This window comes from Chenopodium quinoa, unplaced genomic scaffold, assembly GCF_001683475.1.
Source record: "Chenopodium quinoa cultivar QQ74 unplaced genomic scaffold, ASM168347v1, whole genome shotgun sequence".
Taxonomy (NCBI): Eukaryota; Viridiplantae; Streptophyta; class Magnoliopsida; order Caryophyllales; family Amaranthaceae; genus Chenopodium; species Chenopodium quinoa.
Genome location: NW_018743919.1, coordinates 3,012,787 through 3,040,375, shown reverse-complemented (window position 1 = coordinate 3,040,375; position 27,589 = coordinate 3,012,787). Strand labels below are relative to the sequence as shown.

The 27,589-nt window shown below is 33.0% G+C and overlaps 4 protein-coding genes across 4 annotated transcripts; 3 read left to right on the top strand and 1 right to left on the bottom strand.

The window, feature by feature from the left end:
* The first annotated feature begins 9,531 nt into the window (after window positions 1-9,531).
* Window positions 9,532-15,888, top strand: LOC110687394 (aspartic proteinase A2-like). Its single transcript, XM_021864040.1, has 14 exons — window positions 9,532-9,720; window positions 10,930-11,301; window positions 11,395-11,455; window positions 12,239-12,333; window positions 12,417-12,529; window positions 12,832-13,000; window positions 13,085-13,124; window positions 13,316-13,380; window positions 13,858-13,971; window positions 14,380-14,444; window positions 14,783-14,942; window positions 15,026-15,145; window positions 15,391-15,479; window positions 15,576-15,888. Exons 2-14 carry the CDS (start codon window positions 10,936-10,938, stop codon window positions 15,658-15,660), a joined length of 1,542 nt encoding a protein of 513 aa, XP_021719732.1. The 5' UTR covers window positions 9,532-9,720; window positions 10,930-10,935; the 3' UTR covers window positions 15,661-15,888.
* Window positions 15,889-18,623: 2,735 nt separating this feature from the next.
* On the top strand, window positions 18,624-20,136 carry LOC110687090 (mitogen-activated protein kinase kinase kinase 18-like). Its single transcript, XM_021863716.1, has one exon. The coding sequence runs from the start codon at window positions 18,697-18,699 to the stop codon at window positions 19,981-19,983; it is 1,287 nt and encodes a 428-aa protein (XP_021719408.1). The 5' UTR covers window positions 18,624-18,696; the 3' UTR covers window positions 19,984-20,136.
* A 2,337-nt stretch (window positions 20,137-22,473) lies between these two features.
* Window positions 22,474-24,803, top strand: LOC110687393 (S-type anion channel SLAH4-like). Its single transcript, XM_021864039.1, has 2 exons — window positions 22,474-23,480; window positions 24,227-24,803. Exons 1-2 carry the CDS (start codon window positions 22,587-22,589, stop codon window positions 24,494-24,496), a joined length of 1,164 nt encoding a protein of 387 aa, XP_021719731.1. The 5' UTR covers window positions 22,474-22,586; the 3' UTR covers window positions 24,497-24,803.
* A 72-nt stretch (window positions 24,804-24,875) lies between these two features.
* On the bottom strand, window positions 24,876-27,447 carry LOC110687391. Its single transcript, XM_021864038.1, has 2 exons — window positions 26,781-27,447; window positions 24,876-25,628 (listed from the first exon to the last, which is right to left on the bottom strand). The coding sequence occupies exons 1-2, from the start codon at window positions 27,073-27,075 to the stop codon at window positions 25,255-25,257; spliced, it is 669 nt and encodes a 222-aa protein (XP_021719730.1). The 5' UTR covers window positions 27,076-27,447; the 3' UTR covers window positions 24,876-25,254.
* Between the last annotated feature and the right edge of the window lie 142 nt (window positions 27,448-27,589).

Here is a 27,589-nt window from a genome sequence, read left to right as displayed (position 1 = left end):
TTGAAATCCCTCAAAACCTAGATCTACGATGTCGGAACACTAAAATCCGGCTTGGTACTTAATCTGGGATTCGTCTTTGTTTTTCATTTTTAGAAAACCTTTGATTTTTCGTTTTGATTTTTCTAGGGACAACTCTAACTAAGGTATATGGGGAATTTTTTTGTTTTGAATAATTTCTACCCAAACTTCGTATATTCTGTGGTGTTTAATTTCCAGATCTAATTAGATATGGGCTTCATGGTAAGGGTGGGTTTGATTCGGAGTTAAATGATGAGGATTATGATTTCTTGAAGCAAAATCTGTTTTTATACCATACCCCTACCTTAAACAACTCCGATGATGACGAAGAGGAGTTTATCCCCAACACCCCTGCAACCACTGTCACTAGCTCGCCACCTTCAGCCCTGATTCAGGTGCCGAAGACACCATTGCGCATGTAGTCTGCCCGACCACCAAGCTTTACTAAAGGCGGTAGCAATTCAATCCCTTCTAGAAGGCTGGGGGTGCTCAGATCTAGGGGTTTAAATAGGGCTATCGACTTTGGTACTTCTGCTATATATAGAGGTCAACTCTGATGTTGTTGAGTCCCAAGGGCCGGAGAATAACTTCTCCAGCCAAAAACCTGAAATTGGAGGTGAAATGTTTCGAATTCTATGTCCTCTTTATTTCAGTTACCCGAAAAAATCTAGACAAGCTATTATTTGTGATTGCTAGTCTAAATCTCTTAATTATCCTAAGACTATATAAATTTTTTGGCTATTAACTTAAGTATCACGGTGGAGTAGTATGTATTTATGTGGTTGTACTCTGTTTGTATAATGATGTGAACTTGGTATACGTGTTTATTTGTTACTGTATGGTTATTGTAAGGTGGAGTAATGATCCTAGTATTATTTGACAATGAGAAGGTGAAATGTTGCTATAATAAGTTATTATAAGAGTTATCCAATTACAAATTACAATTAAAATAAGTTTTTATAAAATTTAATAAGTATATATATATATATATATATATATATATATATATATATATATATATTTGTGAGAGTTGTATACAATATTGCCCCGTTTTAAAATTAGAGCGGTAGATCGATGGGAGCGAGTATTAAGGAACGAAAAAAAGTAAGGAGTATATAATTGGAAGAAGCAAGCTAGAAAGAAAAGAAATGTTGACTTTCTGTGCAGGAATTGACGTTAACGAATAGCTGCTCAGCCTAATCAATGATGAGTTCGTAGGAGTTAGGACTTTGGTAATGAATAAAGTAATGAAAAAAGGATTTGATGGTGAACGTGGAATAGTAGTGGATATTTTGCAAATAAAACAAATGAATTGGGATCGGAGTTTAGGAAACCGTACTTAATCAAACCGTACATTCATCTCCCCATGTCTCTTTTTCTACGTTCAGTCAACTTCTACACGTGCTTGCATGTGGATATTTGGATACTACGAGTAGCCGTAGTTATTGGTAATTTTGCAATACCTACCTTAATCATCTTTCTATTACGTGGATTTACGTTGTAATACGGAGTGACTACTTTGTGGCCCATGCGATAGCCAATATATACTATAATAGATTTATAAATATAAAGTACGAAGTACTCGTATAATATAAGTTAGTGTTCTCCAAAAAAATTGTGTTTGTTAGACTCAGTTAGTTTGACGTATGATAAAATTTTTCTACTGGTATAAGTTGCTAAAAATATATTATCTTTTGAGAATCCTATAAATACTGTTTTTGCTGATTTAGCTCTCAATAACCTTTCAATGGTAAATCCAAGTTTGTGGCGGCCTCATTAGCGGAACGTAGTTGAAGATTTAATTTCACAACTAGGGATGAAGAAGGTGATAATTTAAAGGATTTAAGGAGGATGGAGTTTATGCATATATAAATATCAAAAAAATTGAACAGGAAACACATAGTATATGCTAATGACGGGAATTACAACAATATCAAGATTATTCAAATGCTTGGAACATGTTTGGTGATTTCACACATAAGGAATATATAGTTATTATTAATAAAATTGTCAATATTCTTCAATATAAGTAAAAATAAAAATAAATAAAAAAATTAAATTGTCAATAAGTAAAAATTATAAAAGATGATATTATAAAATTAAGGATATGTATTAGCAAATGTACTACGTATAATTTTTAACATTACAATTACAATAAAAAAAAAAAAAAAAAAAGAAAGAAAAGAGGAAAGCCTTGTATTGTTATAGTTCTTGTAGATTTTGATTCATTCAAGATTGGGCCGACACATTATCCTCAGCTCAAAAGCACTTGGCCGGTTGGCCCTATAAGCTGCCCAACCACTTTCTAGTTTCAACTCTCAACAAGTCAACAACGCAATCAAGTCAATTGTCATTTTAGCATTTTTGCTTATGTTCCATATTTCATGACTGGATAATGGTACTATATATGAAGGTATGTACGATTTAGTAGTCCTTGAAATTCCTAATAAAATAATAAACAATCTGATAGATGTTAATTAAGACGATATGTACAAATGGATCTAGAGAGTTTGAACCTTTCAAATACACACACTGTATATACAACATATTGAATCTTGGTATCATTGTAGCAAGGCGGTATGTACGATTGAGTTTGAACCTAATAAATAAACCAACTATTAGGACAAGTTAAGCATGTTTTCAACCAAAAATCAAGAAATTATTTTCAAGCTAAGGTTAGCAAAGTTGAGCGTTTATATAGCTTAATTGGTCAAGCAATATGTACATCACTACGTATGAAGCTAGATTATATCTTATGTGATATAATTATAAAAATAGAAATCTCAATATAAAAATATGAGTATTGCAATCAACTTTTGTCAAAACATGAACAACGTACTGCCGTACTGCATTAGATATATTTGTATGTACTCTACTTCTAACTTTTAATTTTCTATTCAAGATGCAGTTAATTAAGACTACTATACTACGTACTGATCTAGACAACTTATTCATAGGGTTATCGTAAGGTGTTGACAATTGATTGTGTAGTTTGAAATATAGCTTAATTATTCAATTTTCCTCAAACTATATTATATACAATCATCAAGTAAAGATAAACCGATGGAAGATTTTAATTTCTCAAAGGCTTTAACTGATAATATCAATACTGGACCAAAAACATATTGACTTTAACTCTCTTAGTAAATAACATGTAGTAAAATATTATTTGTAATACGTATAGGATAATCTATGGATCGAAATTTAGCATAGAACAACTTAGCACGTACTCTTCTTAGGAGTCCATAATGCTCAACTGCTCATATACACGTGTATAAGTGTATTGTGTATAACCATATCATTAAGTAATTAGACAAATTCATCAAACGTACACTATTTATAATTTAAACTTGTTCAAAAAATAAGTACTGATTATTCAAAATCAAATACATGTAGATTGCCTGCTAGATTATCTGAATGTGAAGGACTCTCTTTAAAGCATTAACATTTTCAACGAACATTGAGCGTTTCTAGCGCTTAATATAAAATTTATCATCTAATTGACGTTTGGAGTCTTTGGTCCACGCATATCCCATCCCTAATCAAAATTAAGGATTCCAATTAGTCTTAATTTATTAAAACTAAACTTGATTATATTTTTTCGTGTTCTCACTTTCTTGTACAATATAAACTATTAGAATATGGTTAGAAAACTAGCTGTAATTGACAACTGATTGAGAAAATAACAGCTGTTTTAAGACGTTGCTAGAAGACACAGCAATGACTAAATGTTCGTATATATGTTTGTCAAGTTTACTTGCATCATGCTATCATAATATATACGTCATGATTATTTTAACCAGCGTTAATGTCTTAGGTTGATCATATAACAACGGTCTAACATTGACAAAAATTGGTAAAAAGAACGTAAGAACTTAGATAGCTACAACGTACTGTATTATTCATTTAATCCGTGGATGTATGTCAACTAGGTTTGTTGTTGAAGTCTAAATTAATTAATGTACTCGGAACTTAGCTCGTTGACAGTTTACAGACTCTACATCATCCTTATTTGCATCTCTATCACTGAAATGATCGAGTACGTTCAATAGAAACTGATGTAATGTATCATGAACTCTTGAAGCTTTCTAAAGCTAATTAACTACTGAAATAAGACAAAATTACAAAAAAGAAAAAGAAAAAGCATTGTGAGAAAAAGTCTATAGAATTTATGGCTTTTTGGGATTAAGGAAATGCTAATTAACAACAGTATAAGATATTAGCCTTTCGCTTCCTACTGGGGTGTTTTGATTTGTACGTGTAAAGATTTGAAGTTATGAAATGAATTAATGGTTAATACCTTCAAAAGAAATATGACTTCTATCGAAAGGCTAAAATGAAAAGTAACCTTCTACTTCCCTCTTAGGGCTGCTAACCTTATAATATACTTGTATCTAATAATAGATTTTCCATTATAAAATAGAGACAGAAAACGTTCATATCTTTTATCTTTAACTTGAAGGAAATTAGCATTCTAAAGGTAAGATCGAAGAGAGTAAGACATTGCTAAAAAGTTAAATAATTTCGACATATACTCATACTTTAGATGAAAAAAGTAATGACTAAATAACATTAGATATCCAATCTCAAACTAACCTCCATTTCTTTATAACTTATATACTAGTATGTGTATGAAGAATTTAATTCGCTTTTAAAGAATTTTTACGAGCCTAATACTTCATATTTTGTTTATATGGAGCAATAAATAACCCAAAGAATATTTGTATTTGACATTTCTCTTCCTTTTGTCAAGCAACATAACTTAAAAAAAATATTTACTACGGAGTAGTATATAAATATTAAAATTTACGTCGTGGTATTTTGAACAAATGAAAAGTTGGATCATTTTACTCACTAAAAGCAACTTTAATTTTTATTTGAATTTTCTTCGATTATGAAATGGGCTGTATATCTTGACCAGCCCAAATAATATAGGCAAGCCTTATAAATTATCATTTTGTGGCTTAGCTGTTTAACTTTGGGCTCAAATTTGGGCTAATAATTAAGGCTATGAGACCTTTGTAAAGTAGTTAGCATTCTTTGGACTGGGCTTATTAAACTCTAAACTCACTCTACCTTTCAGCCCATCTATCTCACCAAAAATATAGTTTTATTTTAATATATATAGAGAAAGTCCTACGGAGCCAAAATTTTTTTGCAAAGGTCATCCCATCTCATGTTGATGGAAATTAACAGGCTAGTTAAGAGTAAGAAAAATGTTAAATGACCAACTCAAACCAAAAGTTTAAGCTGATGACTAAGGCCTAAAAATATATTATATACTTTATTACTCTTAATGTAGCATGGGCTCTCTGTATACCCTATGTAAAATATTCCACTTGAAAGTAGGGATGAATGAGATTTGAAAACTTGACCTTTGTGTTATGTTGGTTCTGATATCATGTTAAAGTGCCAACTCAACCTAAAGTTTAAGCCGATGGTTGAGATCCAGGGATATGTTTTTTTACTCTATCAGAAAAGGTAAGAGTATATTTCCCACCAATTGGTTTCAAACATAATCCTAACAATTACATTTAAATTATACTTGTATAAGCTATTAATGGTTGATAATGGAACACTTAAATTTGGAAGAAGAGAGGATAATACTTGATGATTTTGGAAAAATAAATCATTCACCACTTTTGGTATAGGTTAGGTAGTAAGGAGTATGGGCATTAGTTATTCGGGCAAATACTTATAACAAATTATTGTGAATTAGGCGTATGGTACGATACATATGCAACTTTAAACAAAGGGATGTATGTTTTCCTACATATTAGCTCGTTGACATCTCTATAATATTCCGAATTCTACTGTTATTATGTAGTGGTACGGAGTATTAAACACGCATTACAGCACAAAAAATCAAATCTACTTGTAGACATAGCGGTAAAATTAGAAGAGTTGACGTATTTTTTGGCGTATAACATACTTTCTTCGTTTTTTTTATTGCATCATAGGGGTTTTGGAGGCAAAATTTGGTAGTGGAAAAAAGTAAGAGAGAGAAACGTAAAAATACAAAATTGTCCATGTAATGTAAGATAAAATAAAAGGTAAATGTGAAAAAGTAAGGATATGTTGGGTATTTGCAGTGTGAACATAGATATTTTTTATCATAAAAATAAAATGATGCAATAATAAGTAAACTTCCTAAAGTAATAAGTGATGCGATAAAAAAAGAACGGAGGAAGTATTTAAAAATGTTTATTTCTATCAGCTATTACCTCATCACCGCATTACACATCCACTAATATGAAATATGAGATAACTGAAAAACAAGAAGGTATCCTCTACTTAAAGGCTTTAACATCTGAATTGGCTCCACTAGTAGCTAAATTGATAGCAAGTTGCTAAGTACAAAGCGTGCAAACAACATTGTTACCTAAAACTACGTGTTCCTTGCACTCTACACCTTACTTCGGGCGCAACACTACATTTTTTGTTTGGGTATATGCATGACAAGATATGCCAACCGTTTCATATGTGCATTCCTACTAGCTAAGCTACTACGAGGATTCCATAATACTCTCTTTGTTTATTTTTTTATTGCTTAATTTCATATTTATTGGTTCTTACCCAATTTTTGGTTGTTAAAGAAAAGGGTACTATCGAGACAAAACCTCTCATAGGTACACCAAATCCGAGTTTGTAGGCTTAGCCCTTTAAGAGTGGAGGTGAAGGGTAAGGGAATCTCCATCTCAAAGTGACTTTAATGGGGACGACATCTGGTCTAATCAGATCTGATCTGATTGTCTGATTTACCAAACTTTGACCTTATGTGTACGATAATCTATAAAGAAAAAATATCAAGTGGGGTCTTGTTAGATTCGTATTAATGTGTATTTTATTAATATGTAATTTTTATAATTTTTTCATTATGTAATTGAAGACATTTAGCGATAAAAAATGCACATAAAATGTTGATATGATTTGAACTTATATTTTTCTGATCTGATCTAATCTGAACTTATTTTTTCTGATTTAAACTTATTTTTTCCGAAATAAGTAAACATAAATTGAACTAAATAAGGTCTAAGCCTTATTTGGTGATGTAATACCTTATTCAATTCACATGTTTTCGGCTAACCAAATTTTCCAATCAAAATAAATGCTTTTAAGGATCATGTACAAAAAACAATATATTCGCAACACTTTCTATTTTGGTCAATCTTGAATACTTATAACACTTTCTATTTCGATTAATCTTGACGCAAGACCACTGTTTTTTTTATTTTTTATAATTGATTATTTTTAATGTTGTGTCGATCTTTTAACTAAAAAGACTTGTTTCGATACAAATTAAAAAGGTGGTAGTCATATACTTCCTCCGTTTTATAATAATCGCAACACTTTTCTTTTATGTTCGTTTTATAATAATTGCAACACTTTCTTATTTTGTAAAGACCCACTATTATTTTATTAACTAGTTTAAATCCCATGCAACACACAGTTTTTACTTAACCTAATTATGAATTACAATGTCATTTTAACATAATTTATAAAAAAATTAATATTTTAAATTGAAACAAATAATTGAATTTCTTTTAAAAAAATTAACTTGAATTTTATATTATATTGATATCAAAAGTTATTAATCATTAAACATTAACAAAACACAAATATATGAAAGATATGTTTAAATATTTTCATTGAACGCAATATAAAATATACTTCGTATATAGTTGTCAAATTGAAAGTCAAATATTATAGGATATATAAATTAATATTCATGAAGATTTATAATTTAAAAAAAAAAAAAAGATAAAAGTGGTAATTTTTTTTTAATCAGAATATGACAAGTGTCATGTCAGATTCGCTTTTAGTATTATGTTATGTTATTTAAGTGCCGTGCAATGCATAGTTTTTACTTAACCTAATTATGAATTACAATGTCATTTTAACCTAATTTTTTTAAAAAATAATATTTTAAATTAAAACAAATAAGGAACCAACAAATAATTGAATTTCTTTTAAAAATATACTTCGTACATAGTTATCAAATTGAAAGTCAAATATTATAGGATATATAAATTAATATTCATGAAGATTTGTAATTAACAAAAAAAAAAGAATAAAAGTGGCGGGAATTTTTTTAATCAGAACATGATAATTGTCTTGTCAGATTCGCTTTTAGTATGATGTGTTATTGAATATCTCTCCTACTAACCCTACTTACACTATTTTTCTATTATTTCTCTCTCATACTAACTATACTTTCTATATTATAAAAAGTTTGCCCATTTATATTATTTTATTAAAGTCTACAAGCCAATTTTATATTTTTGTTAAACTATATGTACTTCCTAACGTTGCGATTATAAAACGGAGGAATTATGAAATATGATGAGTGCAAAAAAGGTTTGTAAAACGAACTACACCCCACTTCAAAGCCACGTAATCTAAATTTAGTTGTTGTTTCTTGCAATCTTTTTCTTTAAATTCCAAACTCTCTTGTCGTTCACAAAACCAACGAAATCCATTACTCCAAAAAAGTGGGTCCCACAAACCCACTTTTCAGTTCATCCTCACCGTCAATTTCCATGTTCCATCTAAACCTTAACACACATGATCTTTCCCTCTAAACAAAACGAACACTTCGTGATTACGACTCACTGAGTTTCTGAGTGACATACTCAACTCAATAACGATTCCACTCTATCCTAATCCAACGGTTATATTAGGATCAATACACTTTTTAGAACGAACGACCTACATTACATGCAAGCTTTTTTGGCCTTTTTTTTAAATACATTTAATTAATAAAACCTTATGTGCTAAGTATATTAAATTTTATTTTGAAAAATACTTCCTCCGTTTTACTATAGGTAAAACATTATAAATTTCACCAACTTTTATATGTGGCTAGCCACACATCATTATGGGGTTATTTTGTTAATGTTATAAGGGTTACTCGCTCAATGTTATACGAGAACTCGGTTAATATTATAGCGTTTATTTGTTCTTTTACAAGCGGTTACATACATGGTGTGACTAGTCGTGCACAAAACGCGCATTTTTTTTTTTGGAGTATCTGTACTCAGGTACTCAATTTTAATAAGGTTTAATCATTTTAGTCTAGTTAAAATTAGATTAATGGATTCAGATAAATAAAAGTTATGTGAATAAATTGCACCCTTGGCATTATTAATTATGGTGATTCGAACTTACAAGAAAAAATATAGTTATATGAGGTTTTGTTTTTTTTTTTTTTTTTTTTTTTTTTTTTAAAAAAAGTTGGATTCATTGTATATACGAAATTATCATTTTTTACATTAAAATTCCTTGTTCATTAATTAAAAATATTACTTGTACTAATTAATATTTTGTAATGTGAATTGACGAACATGAAAAAAAAACATATTTCATCTGAAATCACGGGAAAATCATTAAATAAACAAATGCATCAATCAACATGTAATTGCATACTTCGTATCGTGTATAAAATATATTTAATGCTTATAACTAATCGAACGCATTTAAAAAACAAAACAAAACAGAAAACTCCTGGCAACTTGGTAGTACTAGTGCTAATTTTAATCACCTACCAGTCTATAATAATTCTATATAAATAAACTTCTGTCTCTACAAATTGAAAAAGCAGGGGAGTTTAAAAATAACTTGTCAAAAGTCTTAAAAACTTCACCGTTTTTTCTCTTCTCTCCTACACTTACACACACTCTCTCTCATCATCTCTAGAACTCGGTAAGATTTCTTCTTTCTTCTTTTGATTAATTAGCGGAAATTATTATAATTTTCAGCTATTTTTTTGTTCAAATTTTGAATCTTTCATTTTTTTGTGTACGTTTTTTTTTGTTGATGAAATTTTTATTTGAAAGTTGATGAAATTTTTATTTGAAATTTTGGGAATTTCTGGTCCTGGGTTCTTTTCTTTTTCAATTTTGTATTAATTTAGAAAAATTTAAGGTCATTTTCTGAGTGCATGCATTGTATAATTAGTTATAATTTCATTCACAAAAATATTGAGCTGTATTTACTGATATTTAGCCGTTATAAAGGAGCCATCTTTATGGTGTGCATCATAAAATAAGGAGAAAATAAAGACAGAATTTTCTGGCATTGTATAATTTGTGTGTTCCATTTTTTAATTTTCAATAGAAAAGAAAAAAATTATTTAATTTGTTATCCCTGGAGTTTGTTTCAGATTTTCAGTACTGTTGTGGATGCCATTAGGCTTGTAGGGAATTATTTAGACTGGTAGGTGATTAATTATAAAATGAGATTTTAACTTCTGTTTTGAAATAATCTGGCTGTCAAATTTACTAATTTTTACCATTAATTTTTGTAAAATTATGTTTTTTTTTGAGTTATAATGTGTGAGCATTATAATTAGTAAGGCACTTTTGTAAGGCATGGTTTAACTATTAGCTTAATTAGGAAAAGATAATGTTGTGACTTGTGAGCATCATAGATTTTTGCTATATGAATACATAAATAATTATTAGTGTAACACCCATTTGATTTTAGGGTTAAATTTGTTGATGAGATAGAGCTAGACAGTATGCATAAGAAATGACTAGATCTGTTCGAGTGCTTGTTTGGTTGACATAAACGTGCATTAGTGCATAGGAATTATGGAAGTACCCGAAATCTAGCTTGCTTTTGTATGGAACAGTATTGAGCGGATTATAAAAGCCTATATAGAATGCTGAACATGATTATGTTATGTATGCTACTCTTTTTCCCATTAAAAGGTGATAGAAGTTCTTAGTAAGTAAGAAATTTAAAGTTGTTTGGTTGGCAAAATGCGCTAAGTAGGCAGAAGGAAGGTCTACTTCTTACAAACCGGACATGATCACTCTTTTTTCTAGAATTAAGAGTCATTGTTTCCTGTCTATTGCAGTTCGTTTTGTAGCATTCATCATCTGATGTAAACTGCAAATTCATTGATAGGTAAAGATGTTTAAAGTTAAGGTGCTTGTGATTCCGCTGTTTCTTTCATTATTTCTGATTCCACTGGTCCTTTCAACATCCAATGATGGATTACTTAGAGTTGGATTGAAAAAGAAGACATTTGATCAGAATACTCGTGTTGCTTCTCGGCTTGGGTTGAAAGATAGGGAGAAACTGAGATCCTCCCTAGGGAAATATGTTCTTGGCGAACTTAGAGATGTAGAGGAGGGTGATATTGTCGCCCTGAAGAATTATATGGATGCTCAATACTTTGGGGAGATTGGTGTTGGTACTCCTCCTCAGAAATTCACTGTTATTTTTGATACTGGTAGCTCTAATTTGTGGGTGCCTTCATCAAAGTGCTACTTCTCGGTCAGTAGTGAATGATAACAGTTATGGCTAATATTTGTCACCCCGATATATCAATTTTCTTAATGTCTTATGCTCATGAGTATTTGTGTGCAGATTGCTTGCTTCTTCCATGCCAAGTACAATTCTGGCTCTTCTAGTACTTACCAGAAGGATGGTATGTTATCTTTCCTCATCAATCTCTTTGGGGCTGTTTTAGTTCTCTTGATATGCCCTAATTAATATATCGAACAGCTTATGAAATACGAAGTATGTACTTGGCCAAGACGGCCACTGGCTCACTTTTATGATTGTTCAGTATGCCCTTTTTTTCATTGTGAAGTTAGGTGTAATACTGTAATTGGACATGTTGACATACATACCTTTTTCAATTCTGTCTGATGGACACAATTAGCTTAACTTCATGAAGTTTTGATGCTTTGCATATTGTATTTGCCTATTCCGTTTATAGATTACAGGGTTCTAGGATTATCACTTCAGTCTTTACAACTTTATACCTCTACAAATGATAATGACTGTCTCTGCGCTATTTGCCTGTATTCTGGTATGTTTTTGTTGTACTCATGTGCGAGTGTGTGCTTGAATTGTAGCAAGGTGATATATATTTCTGATTCCCTTGGGATTCTATTTTCTGTCTTTGGTACCATTGCTGGAGTATTGATAGGAATGTTACAAATGATAATGAACAGACTAGCAGAAAAAAGGAGAATTACTCACTACTCTGTACACTGTATAAGAAGTCCAGTGCTGTATCATAATATTATACCGTTATAAACTTATACGAGTAATTGTCTTATGTGTAAATTATGATCGGATCGTTAATATGTAATTGACTATTTTCTGCTAACATGAGCATGTATCCTTTTGTTTTTTTCTTAACATCATACTGATCATTGTTGAGATTTCTCATGGATCTAATTCTTGACTATATCCAATGCAGGAGAATCTGCTGCCATTCAATATGGTTCTGGATCTGTATCTGGTTTCTTCAGTGAAGATAACGTGGAGGTCGGTGACCTTGTTGTAAAGGACCAGGCAAGTAGAATCAACTTAACTTCAGTTCTTAGTGGTAATTGGCTAATTAGTCATCTTTTGATAACTTTGTGTTTATTTCTCAGAAATTCATTGAAACCACTAGAGAGCCTAGCATCACATTCGTGGTTGCCAAGTTTGATGGGATACTTGGACTAGGGTTCCAAGAAATAGCAGTTGGGAATGCTGTTCCAGTTTGGTAAGTTTTGCAGTTACCCCATGAACTACAATCATAATCTTTTCCTCGTATATATAATCTTCTCTATGCATCGAAGAGAATCATAGACAATTGATTTTGAAATACCTTAATGTCAAAAGCCAAAAGGAAAAATATGTTATCATATCCCTTTATTGTCTTATACAGTACTTTATCTTGTACAATATAATTAAGTACAATAACATATTAATTTGACTTACACTCATCATAAGTAGGATATATAGTTTGGGGCAGTTGTCATTTCAATATAATGAAAAACTAATTTTACAATACTTGTGTTCAAGGTACAATATGATTAAGCAAGGGCTTATCAAGGAGCCTGTATTTTCATTTTGGCTTAACCGTAAAGAAGAAGACAACGAAGGTGGTGAACTTGTCTTTGGAGGGGTCGACCCAAAGCACTTTAAAGGCAAGCACACATATGCTCCTGTAACAAGGAAGGGTTATTGGCAGGTATCTGTTTGATTTGTGAAAAGTTTATGTTGGACAAATTAAATATATTCATGGATCTTACTTCAATAATCTGTTTGTTGGCAGTTTGATATGGGTGATGTTCTTATCAATGGTAAAACTACAGGTATGCATCTTGTTACTATAAAATGCAGGCATTGGCCAATTATAACAATTATTAGCGGTGGGAAAGTGGAGTTATTGGACTAAATTCTTAACAACAAGATAAACACTTCAACATTAAGGAACTTGTCAATTGTTTTAAAATTCCTCTGTTTTGTTAATTATGATGCTGATGGACTCTGCTGTTATCTGTAGGGTACTGCTCTGGTGGATGCGCAGCTATTGCAGATTCTGGAACATCTTTGTTGGCTGGCCCTACGGTTAGTCTTCTTTGTCATCTGTAATGTCACTATATAGTAACTCTACAAGATGGGTGCCCTAGGCTCCTAGCCTCACGCTTGCTGATGTTGTACACTATGTTACTTGGACTCGATAATTTACTTAAATACTCATGTCTGATCCTAGACACTGCGATATGGGTATGTAAACTTGACACTTAAATTGGTTCGAAGCTCATGGAAATATTTGTGAATAGCTGATTCTGTTGCATGATACTTGCACGCTAATGTTTAACACCAATAATTGAGTCAGAGTAACGTAGGTTGTATATTCGTACCAAATTTTGGCATGACAGTCTCCACTTTAGATATGGCTCTATGAGTGTCATCTGGATATGCATGTTATTTAGGAAATGTGGAGCTAGCATTGTATGTTAAAACTACTTGCATATGGTACTATCTGGTTAGATGATGAATTTACGTGTAACTTTTCACATTTGGCTGTCACATTGTATGCAGACCGTTATTACCCAGATAAACGAGGCTATTGGGGCTTCAGGTGTTGCAAGTCGGGCGTGTAAGAATGTAGTTCAGCAGTACGGACAAACAATGATCAATCTATTGTTTTCAGAGGTGAGTTGAGTTTCGTGTTACATTTTTTTTTTGTTTGGTACTTCATGCTCTTGCTAAGACTGTAAAAATTACTAACTACTTTTCTGAAGAATCTGAGGTAGAGGAGGCAAGGACTAAGGAGTACATGAACAATTCAAATTTTCTTGATTGTCTCTATTGTAGCCTTAAGTTGAAATTTAATAATATAATGTTAAAAGAAAATGACAAAAAATTCTTTATCAGTTAAACTCGCTGCATTTCCATGGATGCTCAATTGTCAATACATACACAGTTGCAAACGTGTGCCAAATTTAGGCGCTTACATTTTTTTGGCATTTATAAATACTTCTACTAGAGTAGAAATTTTGTGTTGTACTTACTGATTTTACCTTTTTTTTTTTTTTTTTTTTTTTTTTTTTGTTTTGATAGGAATCCCCTAAAAAGGTCTGCTCTCAAATTGGTGTCTGTGCTTATGATGGCAGACATGGTGTTAGGTAGGTGTTGGAACTGAACATTCTATTTTGTGATATGTATCAAATTATATATTGTATTTCTTTAGTCCTTAATTTAAATGCTTTTAGCTGACTCTATACGTCGAGCTTTTATATCTTTGCCAATGCCTTTCTTACAAGTAGTAAAATTGAAAATTCAGAAGGTTGCAACCTAAAATGTTTTGGATAATATATGTGAAAATGAATGTTCAAATGATCTTATAGAAATATTGTCAAACATCCATTTTAGTGACATTAAAAGAGTCAATCATGGCTATAAAACGATGTAGGATCATTGAAAATTTTGTGATTATTGAACGAGGTTAATTTACTTCTTGCAGCATGGGGATCGAGTCTGTGGTAGATGAGCAGAATTCTGACAGTTCACCTGATGGGTTGCGTGATGGTATGTGCTCTGCTTGTGAGATGGCTGTTGTGTGGATGGAGAGTCAACTCAAGCAGAATGCGACTCAGGATTGTGTAATAAGTTATGCCGATCAGGTGGGTCATCTCAAGAATGTTGTAAGATAACTCTCGATTAGAAATTATTGTTCTTTCTAACGCTGCTATTTGAAAACACGCAGCTATGTGATCGAATTCCAAACCAATTGGGACAATCAGGTGTTGACTGTTCCCAAGTTTCTAAGATGCCCCCAGTGGCCTTTACTATTTCAGGGAAGGAGTTCGTACTTAGACCTGAGGAGGTAAAGTATGCTTTATATGCATTGTAATTGCTATGTTGGGAAGAGGTTTTTTTATTTTATTTTTATTTTATTATTATTTATTTATTTTTAATGGTCATACATACGAAATTGGAAATCAGTTTTTAGCAATGCATGCTTCTTTTAACTCTACGCTATTAACTTGTCGTGTTAATGCTTAATGATGATAGCAAATAAACTGGCATAATGTCACTTACACTAACACTTTCGTGTGTTTTTATGCTCAGTACATACTGAAGGTTGGTGAGGGTTCTGCTGCACAGTGTATCAGTGGATTTACCGCTTTGGATGTTCCCCCTCCCCGTGGACCAATCTGGTATGTATTTTGTATCCATCAACTTGAAAATGTATTTCACTTTCATAGAGAGAACACATTTTGACATTCAACTCATGCACTCGAAACTGGATGCAGGATTCTGGGAGATATCTTCATGGGGCGGTATCATACTGTATTCGACTATGGAAATCTCCGAGTTGGATTTGCTGAAGCAGCATAATATTGCCTTGTATGCCTAATTTCGCGTGTTCAGTTAGTGTTAAGCCATGGTTTCCCTTGTAAGCTTGTGACTGGAATTTTCGCTTCTTTAAGTAACCAAACTATTCTGTAGAATGGCAGATATGCTTTTGTAAATATCTGAATGTTAGTTTTATTTACTTAAGTTAAAGCAATACAAATGGCTAATCATCATAGCTTTCGCTTATAAAGCAATACTCCCGTTACTCTGTATGATAGTTCAGATTTTTTTTTTCTGTGGTGCTAACTATTATCAGAGTTTAGGAACAATTTCTTCCTGTTGATAATTAAGAGAGTTCAAAGGAAACTTTAAAATTTTAAACTTAGGATACTTTTAAAAAAACTCGACTTGAAAAGCAGGGTTATGGACGTCCTCTTAGATGGAAGTTACTTTAGTCATTAGATAAGTTATGAAAAGATGACCAAATATCTACAGTACTCACATCGTGATCATGAACAAAATCCAACGACTGACTGATTGGTGTGACAGGAACAGAATTGGTTTGAGCCGGTGATGGAACGAGGTGGGTAGGTTGTGTCCATGCCTAGTCTGGTTCAGACGTAAAATGGTCCATGTACAGCTACAATTTTCCAATCCCAGCCATCCTAGCCTAGACCTGTTTTAAACAGAAAACTTGTTATTCGATTCTGTGATAGTATATATGAAACTAATTTCAACCCTTAGGTCGATATAAAAAAAGTAGCATACATAAGGTACACAAAGTGATACAAACAGTCGCGTTTCAGTACATCTATGCTACTTCGCCCCTAGATTTGAAAGTTGAATCCCACTTTTAATATAGTTTGCATCAGTAACAACAAAGCAATAAAAAGTTCAACACTATTGCTTCTTAGTGGGAGCATCAAATTCACAACTCACAAATTAGCTACAAAGTCAGTTGAAAAAACAGAAAAGAAAAGCAGAGTAAATAAATTGGTAGACTTTATGTGCTAACGTTAGGCTTATGTTAAAGAAGATGACTTTCAACGTGTATTTCACTATTTTGGTCTTTAATCTCAACTCAAAAACAAAACTTTGCTTCAGAATTACACTTCCAGTATTCTTTCTTTGCAACTTATTTGTTCACACAATTTTCACTACTTTGAAGAAATATTTTTTGCTTACAACCATCACTTTTGTGAGGGACATTCGACTTGTTATCTTTAAAATGAGTAGAAACTTGCACAACTGAGATATACGGAATTTAAATATGTCCAATTCATTGATTTCTAACAAAGTACATACTACTATACAAGATAAAAACGCTCTTTATATGAGTTATTTTAACAATCTTGCACCATAAATTTTGAAAAATATATATATATATATATATATATATATATTTCTTGACTCGAAAAGAAGAACGTCATTATAAATCACACTCATAATAAAGTGTGCCATTATTCAAAAATCAACAATAGAACTATAACTAAATTAAATAATGTAAACCGCGTTAAAAATAGCCGATTTGCCATCATTTGTACGTAATAGTATTATTTATAGTTGGCAGCTACTTGTGCTACAGTGTACAGACATAAAATAAATATACATTCAAGTCTAAATTCGTTGCATGTTATTTAATCTTAAGAAACAATGAAAGGGTTATAATCCTAATGATTAGAAGACTAATAATGTAGTTTAAATTATCTGATCTCATACATAGACTTTCGCAAATCAGTCTATTCTAATATCCTAGGACCAATTTTTTTACCGCTAATTATTTCCTCAAAACAAGCCATCTAATTATAATACAATGTACAAAATAATTATCAGGATTATAATATAAGAAGTCTACCAATTATACAGGAAATAATCTATGGTTTTCATTTTATTTTTGGACGTACAGCTAGAAGCTGAAATATTTTCAACATAGATTCAGGTCATCTGGCCGTAGCTCTCATAGCACGTGCTCACGTGCCGCCATGTGAGAAATCAATGAGGAGTATCATTCACTTCTATAAGCAACCGCGCCTTGGCTCCATGTACCTGCCTAACCCCACCAAATTGGCTCTCTTATATGTTAAATCTAGACAAAGTCCTCGCTGGTATACGTACGAGGCTAGAGTACGAGATTACCAACGAGGACTTTATAATACGGAGTAACTTATCATGAGACCTGAGTGATTCTTCTATAAGATTAGACGAAATGTCCTATAAAAATTCAACTAAAATCATTCTTTGAATGTATTATGACATTGAGAGTACGAGGATCATCAATTTCATGTTATATATGACTTACACGTATTTTTTCAAAATAAAAAAAAAAAAAAAGAAAAGAAAAGAAAAAGAAAGTGTAACAACTCATCTATTCGAAATCAATCGTTCTACTCATAATTCAATCTAGATTGAGGTGCTAAAAGAATAATCACAATTTTATTGTAAACTAATTTGAAATTTCAATCATGTTAGTTTCTTAATCAATAATTAAAGCCAATAACATTGATAAATCAAAAGTATATTCTCTTGTGTGCTATCCAATGAGGTAACACCTTTGCATACTCAAGTCTTGGTTTGCATGTACTTGCATAACTTTTATAATTGGTATATTTTATTTTCTTTACTTGTATTAAAATATGTACTTGAATATTTTTTTTTTTTTTATTTCATTAAACATAATTTTTGAAAGGGCAAATTATTATTTTATTTTTTTAAAAAAAATTAATAAAAAATAATTAAATTTCCGCCGTCCTAAACCATGTTAAATATGCTATTCTTCCAATTCGTCTCCTATGTTTTATTCTTTGCTTTTGGCATGTGAAGATCCCTTCAAATTTAAAAGGAGCCGTCATATTTTGGATAGAGTATAGTAGAAAAGAACGCCACTCATTGGACAAGAGAATTAGTAATTAATATCATTAATTTTAAATTCTCTTTTCAACCAAATTCTTAATATATAAATGATGACTTCAATTGGATCTCACAACAAACCTTAACCAACGCCACAAGAATCATAATTGCTCTATCTTTCTTTGAAAAGAAAAAACTTCTTTGAATTCCTACAAAGCCTATTAGCTTGCAATGAAATGGAGTAGAGGCAAGGCCATTGGCCATGGCTCCTCGGCCGTTGTCTCCCTAGGAAAGTGCCTCCCTAGTGGAGAATTACTCGCGGTCAAGTCTATGGCTTATTCGAGGTCAAATGCCCTTCGAAAGGAGCAAGAAATTCATTCAAGATTGAGATGTGATCGAATTATCGAGTACAAAGGGTATGATGTTACTCATGAGAATGGTAAGGTCTTGTACAATATTCTCCTAGAGTATGCCTCTTGTGGTACGCTTGTTGATGCAATTCAGAAAAAAGGCGGTAGCCTAAGCGATCCCTTGGTTAGACGGTATACCAGCGAAATTCTCCGAGGTCTAGAGTACCTACATTTTAAAGGTATAGTACATTGTGATATTAAGGGTGCTAACATTTTGGTAACAAATGATGGGGTGAAAATTGGGGACTTTGGGTGTTGCAAGCAGGTTGATGACATGGCTGGATTCAATTCGTCCGTTACGGAGATAAGTGGGACCCCAATGTACATGGCCCCTGAGGTGGCACGTGGCGAACAGCAGAGCTACCAGTCCGATGTTTGGGCTTTGGGCTGCACTGTTTTTGAAATGGCTACTGGGCTGAGTCCATGGCCCAATATCAGCCAAGACCCACTTTCAGCCCTCTATCATATCGGGTTTTCGGGTGCTATGCCCGAAATCAAAATACCGGGCCTCTTATCGGATCAAGCCACGGACTTTTTGTCAAAATGCTTGAAGAGAGACCCAAAAGAAAGGTGGTCAGTTGCTGAACTCCTTAAGCATCCTTTTATAATAGATGTTGGGCCAGACCATGGGCCTATTTCAGACACTCCAACCAGTATATTGGACCAAGGAATTTGGGAGATATCGTATTCAGCCCAGAAAAATGAGGCTCAAGTAGGATCTACCAAATCTCCAATTGAGAGAATAAAGGAATTGGTGGAAAATTCAGATTGGGAAGAATTTCCTAATTGGGCCAGTGATGAAGATTGGATCACAGTGAGATGCAACAAAACTACAGAAAATGTTACTAGTGGGCTGGGCCTTTCTTTTGCCCAAAATGTCAAGCCCAATTGGTCAAGTAGAAATCTCATTTTTACAGTTGGGTTATTATGCTCATCCGTTGAGCAGAACCTTCCATTTGTTAGTTTTGATATGTTAAATTGTTGTAGAGATACAATTTGTAGCATGTATACTTATTGTATAAATTGTGATTTTACTTGTAATTATATAATCTTATGTCATCTAAATAATAAAAAAAAAAAAATTCAAGCAATTTTTTGCCAATCTTAGTAGCTTAGGATTGCTAGCATCTTACGAACAACATTCTTTAGAACTAAGTCCTTAGTAACCAGATAATATCGCATAACATATATTACAATACAATACATAACACTTTCGCATTTGGTAATTCGAATTGTGATTCTTAAAACCATGTAGGTAACTAATGTCACCCTCATATCATCGCCACCTAGCATATCGATCAACCTCTAATGGCAATGAATCTTGTAAGAGATCTAATGCAAATCAAACAAGCAAGTTGATGATCAATGTATCTTAGTCGAAAATATTAATCGATCAACCTCTGCGTACGATTGTTTATAGAGTGAAATATTCTTATATTCTAAATGAGGTGTAAACTCATGTATAACGTAAACCTTAGCTTAGAACGAATAGATGAATAAATTGAGTACTAAAATATTGTATGTCTACCTTAGGGAACGACCACACATTTTACTTTAATTTTGTTACTTCTTTTAAGTATCTTGGCAACTAACTTTCTTTAGGAACAAAGGGTCATATTACATGAATTGATCAATAACGCCAAAATAATATAAAGTTGAATGGTAATGCACAAATATAAACCAAATATAACCAAAGTTTGTGTCTCCTTTTCAAACAACATCCAAAAGAGGAAGTTGTCCAACTCATTTAAAGACCATGTAACAGCATTAGCATTTGACATACAACGTACGTCATACTTTTTATGTTACTTTCGTTATTCAAAATTATGCTCTTTTTATTTTTGTGGTTTTAAAGTTAATTTTAATATATGGAGTAATTCTTCTAGCTTATAGTTATTCGTTTTCTATGTACGTAGTACGTGATTTTTTTTTTTTATATTCTCATAGATATATATTATGCTTTTATGTACATTATTAAAATATTCCAATTAATAGAATAGATATAATAGAGTTTATACTAATTATGTAGTACATGATTATTGTTTTTTAAAGACATGTAGTACATGAGTACGTCAAAGTTAACAACCATAGAAACTCCACTAATTTCGAGCAATTAGCAAAGATGAAAGTTTACCACACATTATACTTTTATGTTAGTTGGAAAAATACCAAGGGTTCTTTATTTTGCCTCTTTACCATATAGAGTCATTGTGCTTTGTAATTGTGAGCCATTGGTTTGTTTTTCTTTACCTTTACTTCAGCTTTTCTAGTCATAGTCACGGTTTCACTCAAGCAACTTGCAAAGCCCCTTGTTTAATTGATGGCTCACCTATATATGCCTAAACAATGTAGTTTCGATCTGTTATTAATTTTCGGGCATAACGCAATCAAGTAAGTGTTCGACGACTATTGTGGATGTTCGCTAGCTAGTTAAGTTAATAAAGTATTGGGTAGTATATATTCATCAATAATGTTTATTTTTGAATAATTTTGATACTTTTGTATAGTAAATTACATCACTATAATAGACGTCTTGCTGTACACTGAAAATATCTACTCACATAAAATTTGCATGTGAAGTATTTTGTTTTTGTTAGATTAAATGATAATTCATCATGCTAGCTATCTAATTATTGGCTTATTGCATATGTTTCAGCCTTTCAGGTATATTTTTATAGTTACAATTATTGAAAAAATGGTAATACTTGTATATATATATAGGGGTACATTATTAGTAGATAATATAATGAGATACGAAGTATAACAACTCAGTGACAAATCACTTCAATGTGACCTACGTAAAGCAACCTAAATTGAACATTATTTATGAAAGACTCATTTGTGTCCAGTAACACGATTGAGTAGATTTAGGAACATTATTACGACGACCAAATTAGTTAAAAGGGGCAAAGAATATGAAGTCTCTAACTAATTAAGTACGTAGAAGTACTCCATTTGTTATGACTAGATGAGGTGCGGTTTTAATTGCTCAACTACTCTCTCTAAAGGGAATTAATAGTCACATGTAATATTTGCTTTTGTTTAGAAGATGAAAATACAGTTTACAAAATTTTCTAATATGCTTAACTTTTTATAATACGCCGTTGGCTACATAAATTTAATGAAAGTGATAAATATGAATCAACTTAGCTAATGTTTTAATAATAAAAATTATGTACCAACTAATTAAAATACAAAAGGAATATTGATCACAAAGTTGTATATTGAAATTGTACACGAAAAGTTGGCCTCCATTGCTTCTTTTATTGGTCTATAAGTTTTGTCATGAGCTCTTTTATTCTCTATAATTTATAGTTTTTAAAGTGTTTGACTTCTATAATTTAAGCATTATGTCACTTTTAAAACATTTTGACTTTGATGAAAATTACAATTTGTGCCCATTTAAACCCCCTAGTTGGGCATAGGTTTCAAACTCATTTAGCTCCAAAGGTGCATACTACGAATATACTTTGTTCAATTACTTGCTGTATACTATACATATAATCTACAATAATGTTACGTAACATATCATATCATGCAGAAAATATTGAATTACCAACTAAGAGGGAGAACATCGGTTTAATTCTTCCTAGTCACTATCTAGAAAGATACTCTTTGTCATAATCTTAACCTTTTGTTAGCTTATATAAACACACATCTAGGCAATAGAACAAAACATAAACCTCTAATATAAATTCACCCTACAACAAAATGTCCGGTAGCGAACTACAACACCCTTCTATTCAGCTAGTTATCGATTCTTCCACCACTACTAAAGCTCCGCGAGCAAATTGTAACCCTTCGTTCTCCTCGAGGAAATCGTTGTCTCCTATTCTAGCTCGACTCCATGCAGGGTATTTTAGAATCAGCCTCGCTTTTGGAAGCCAAGCACTCCTATGGAAAATCCTTCTCCAAACTAAAAACCACAATCATAGTACAGGTGACAAGCCATCGCCTCTCCTAGATGTCTTTCACATTCTCCCATCGTCGTTATCCTTTTTACTATGGTGCATCTCTCTATTAATCCTAATATTACTCTCCCTTTTCTACGGCCTTCGATGCTTCTTTCACTTCCACTTGGTGAAAGCAGAGCTCTCACACCATGTGGATGTGAATTACCTTTACGCCCCTTGGACCTCTTGGCTTCTCCTCCTCCAATCCACCCCTATCGCCATTGCACCAAAGACCATCCCCCATCTAATCCTCTGGTGGGCATTTTCCATCCCAATCATAGCCCTCGATGTAAAAATCTATGGTCAATGGTTCACCACCGAGAAGAAGTTCCTCTCGATGGTGGCAAACCCTACAAGCCAATTATCGGTCCTAGGAAATCTAGTGGGGGCTAGGGCCGCAGCTCAAATGGGATGGAAGGAAAGTGCGGTTTGCATGTTCTCTTTAGGGATGGCTCACTACTTGGTGCTATTCGTCACACTTTACCAAAGGTTGTCTGGTGGAGACCGCCTTCCTGCCATGCTCCGTCCTGTTTTCTTCCTCTTCCTCGCAGTCCCAAGCATGGCTAGCACGGCTTGGAAATCTATCTCCGGATCATACAATACTGAATCAAAGATGCTATTCTTTCTCTCACTCTTCCTCTTTGCATCATTGGTAATTTTTTTTACTTCTCTAGGTTATGAAGATTTCTTAACAGGAAGGGACAACTGTAGAGGTGCTGCTCTATTGCCCACGTCTCACCTTTTTCAGTGATCGTTTTTGCATATTGAAGAGGGAGGGCAACCGAAGAGCAACCGTATGGTTCAAAAACAGATCTTGCATCCTGCAGTTTGGAAAGCCTTGCATCGATAGGCTGAGGAAGCAGATAATCAAGTTGATTATAACAAAAAGAAACACAAAACGACTAGCTTAGTACTCCGAATACTAATTATTTTTGGATTCTCAAAACCATAAACTAAAAACTAGCAGTGATGCAGAACAAACCTTCAGCCACCGGTCATAGGCATCGATTAACTAAAGATTAACACAGAAGGATACAATAATAATTTAAAATATGGGAAAAAGAAACAATCTAACTCTGCGTGTACAGGCCGTTACATTAACTTAAACAGTACATGATTAATGGAATCATTCAAATTAGAAGCAACAAGAAAGATTAAGGCAGTGGTAATACGCGTATATTTATATGTACATGCTAATCAAGAACATAATCTTTATTTTGTCTTATATAAGTGGCAGCTTAATTACAGCTGGAGATAAGTTAATCTTCCTTAAAGTTGAATCATCTGATGTAAATGGATCAGAACATTCGTCATTTAATTTGACTACAAAAAACATAAACAGATCATAAATTTACTTTTTTTTATATGTTGACTTCAATCTGTTGGCTTGTAATTCAGGCGAGCAGACCAACCTTATTCAAGAAATCGATGAGGAGGTATAACATCGCATGGTGGGCATACTCCTCCCCGCTAACCATGCTAGCACTTGCATCTGCAGAGTATGCACAGGAGGTAAAGAGCCATGCAGCAGCAGCTTTGATGCTCACAACCTCAGGACTCTCGCTCCTAGTTTTCATCGGACTGCTGTTGTTTACTGTGCTAAATGTTGCTAAGCTGCTTCGCAGAAATGATCCTATTTTAAGCTTCTCCCAGGATCCGATGGCTTGATAAATACAAGTAATGTAAGCAATCCATGTCTTATATCATATGCAACAGCATGCTTTTATGCATTGGGCACAAATTCGGCAGAGTTGCATGCATTGATGCATTCTACGACACACATAGGTGAATATGCCCATATCTATAATCCCCGGGGAGTATCTCCTCAAGTACTATCAGCAATCTAGTTCACGCCCTTCTCAAGACAATTCAAAGATACAAGTATGAATAGGCCATCAAATGCCTAAGCATTGTATCCAAGATTCACAATATTCCATACACCAACCATAATTATCTGCTAAACCAGGAAGAATAATATTTAAAAAAAAAATTAAAAAAAAAAAAGAACGAGGCAGCAGCACAAAGATGAATAAGAACCATCAACCAATAAATTAGTAAGTTGAGAATCTCTTCTAGCAGAAAGAGCAAGCATAACAGAGTCTGACATGCTGGAAGATTGAAGTAACAGAACTCTATGTATCAATAAACATAAAACTGAATAGTAACAGGAAAAAGAATATTAAAAAAAAGGAAGAAGAAAACTATCAAAAACCTATGCATAATGGTAATGAGCGAACACACACTTCAGGATTACTATTTTTGTATTCCTTCGCGTGTCAGTATTTCTCGTCCTATATCTTGCTCATCTTGCTCTCTCAAGTGTCACAATGATGTAAAGTATAATGAACAAAATCAAAAACTTGTGTAGCTTCAAAGGAAGACCAAGGAGCCTACAAAATCTTTCACAGGGGGTTGCAAAGTATCCATTACGAGTCCTTCTTGCCAGTGGAAAGTGATATTTTGTGGTCCAGCGTCTGCAACTGATTCCGAAGTTCTTGGTTTTCTTCTAACAAACGGTCATATTCAAGAAGTAGCCCCTCCGATTGCTTCCTAAGAGCCTCAACAGTAGCTTCTGATGTACTTGCTTCCTTAACCTTGCTCTCAAGATCTGATTCCAGCTGCCTAATCATATCTTTAAATGTGCCTACCTGCTGCTCTCTGGCTTTCAATTCCTCAGAGCTAGGGCCAGCAGATTTCATGTCATTTCGCTTCACAGCCTCCATGGTCTTTCTCCTCAAACGAAGTTCTCTGATGTAGTGGTGCAGACGATCAATCATTAGTGCCAGAAACAAGATGAATCCTGCAGCAATAAAAAAACATCACATAAAATGACTATTACAGTTAGTAATCTACAACGAGAGCGTGAATAATGAAATGGTACTCTATATGAAATCACTTAAGATTGTCCTAAAGAAGCTATCAACTAAGCTAATAAGTCCAACAAACTGTAACAGCAAAACATATATGGAAACCCCGTATCCTGAATAATGTTGTTTGGAACAATCAATGACATGAAGCAAAGGTTCTAATAACTTATACTTTGTATTGTATATTGAGATACCACACTAAATTCAAATTCCATTTCCAATACTAAGCTAGGAATTGATCGAGGAGGTCACTTTGCAAGAAGAATGTCATGGTCCTCAATCACAAAAATCTCAAACTAGAATATCAAGCTCCATCTTCAATAATGACTGGCCTTCATAGCCTTGTCTGTCTCACTTTGGCATCCCAAGAATGATTAGCAATGGCAATGTTGCACTAAACCATAGAGAATGACAGCACAATGCTCTCCTAAATTCCATCCATACAGCAGTATCCAAGATATGTTTCTACTTACTTTAAACAAAACAAAACTAGTCTGATTTTCAGATTCGATATTTGGCAACAAACTAATGGAGAATTCATTCAATAATTTGAATTATAAATAGCAACAAAACCATATACTATACAACATAGAAGTATAATACAAATTAGCATTGGCAATCTTTTGCTAAAACATAGCAAATCAATCCAATTTCTCAAATTCATAGGATAGCAACACCAAATAAGGCATTCATCGGAGTTTTCAATATTGTAGCCAAATGCAATATTGACAACAACAAAATGTCAAAATCACACATTCAGAGAACCCATCAACCCCAAATTTTAAATGCCAAATAATATGGGCAAAAAATAAAAATCTAAACCGACCCAAAAATAATTGGGACAAAAAGACAAAATTGTGATCAATACCCACAAAATATCTTCAAAAAGATGCAATATTTCACAATTCAACCAAACAAAAAATTCATAAAACAATCAAACCAACCATAATCAAAAGGTCATTCATCAATAACCCAAAGTTTAATCCCAAAAAATCATCAAAATTCAATGCAAATTACCAAAAACAGGACAAAATCAAAACAAACCCAGAAAAAGTAATTAAGTAATAAAGAGAATTGAAGAATACCCATAAGAGAAGCTTCAAGAAGATGCCTGGAAAAGATGACTTGATCAGTGGGATTAAGAGTATCGGGCCCACCATCTTCTCCAATAGCACGACGTTGGATCTTAAGAGTGCTATAAATGGTGGAAAAGAAAACAATGGCGATAGTAGCAGAGACAGTTTTGATGACAATTGGACCACGACCACGTTTGATTTTGTCAAGAACAGCAATTACAAGCTTTCTTAATGGAGTTTTGAAAAGTAGCAGCAAAATTATGGCTGCTTCAATGAAGATTACTGTGTATAGAAGATGTATCATCTTTATTCAATTGTTTGTTATGTAATTCTCTGGTTTTTCTGGGTGAGAAATGCAGATGAATGAAAAGAGAAAGAGAGAGAGAGAGAAAGGAGAAGAGAGGAATGGAGAAGAGTAATGCGGGGCAATACTATTTCTGGGTGTTTCGTTTGGGCGGCTCAGGGGCTCTTATTTTATTTTATTTTATATTTTTGTTGTTGGTATAGACTATAGTGAGCCATAGGAAAGTAGAAAATGTAAAATGTTAGAGCCTGACAGTGGCAAATGTGTTGTTTGGATCGGGTTCGGATAGAATAAGACTCATTTAGATTGATTTTTGGTTTAAGTTGAGTTGATTTGTTTTTATTAAATTGGCAATATGCTTATCTTAATACAATAACTAGATCTATATGCACGTAATGTGTGTTTTAAGTTTTCTAGACTTACATACACTAATCAATTTATAAGGGAGAAAAAAAGCTAAGGGAATTTAAGGTATTTCAAGTAGACACCGATATACCTCTACCTCACGCCTTGA

Coding starts and splice junctions, on each gene's coding strand:
- LOC110687090 (XM_021863716.1), top strand. CDS start 18,697: ATGAAATGGAGTAGAGGCAAGGCCATTGGCCATGGCTCCTCGGCCGTT.
- LOC110687391 (XM_021864038.1), bottom strand. CDS start 27,075: ATGATACATCTTCTATACACAGTAATCTTCATTGAAGCAGCCATAATT. Junction 25,629..26,780: donor TCTTGAAGCTTCTCTTATGG/GTATTCTTCAAT, acceptor TTATTGCTGCAG/GATTCATCTTGTTTCTGGCA.
- LOC110687393 (XM_021864039.1), top strand. CDS start 22,587: ATGTCCGGTAGCGAACTACAACACCCTTCTATTCAGCTAGTTATCGAT. Junction 23,481..24,226: donor TCTTCCTCTTTGCATCATTG/GTAATTTTTTTT, acceptor CTTGTAATTCAG/GCGAGCAGACCAACCTTATT.
- LOC110687394 (XM_021864040.1), top strand. CDS start 10,936: ATGTTTAAAGTTAAGGTGCTTGTGATTCCGCTGTTTCTTTCATTATTT. Junction 15,146..15,390: donor TCGTACTTAGACCTGAGGAG/GTAAAGTATGCT, acceptor TTTTATGCTCAG/TACATACTGAAGGTTGGTGA. Junction 15,480..15,575: donor CCTCCCCGTGGACCAATCTG/GTATGTATTTTG, acceptor AACTGGATGCAG/GATTCTGGGAGATATCTTCA.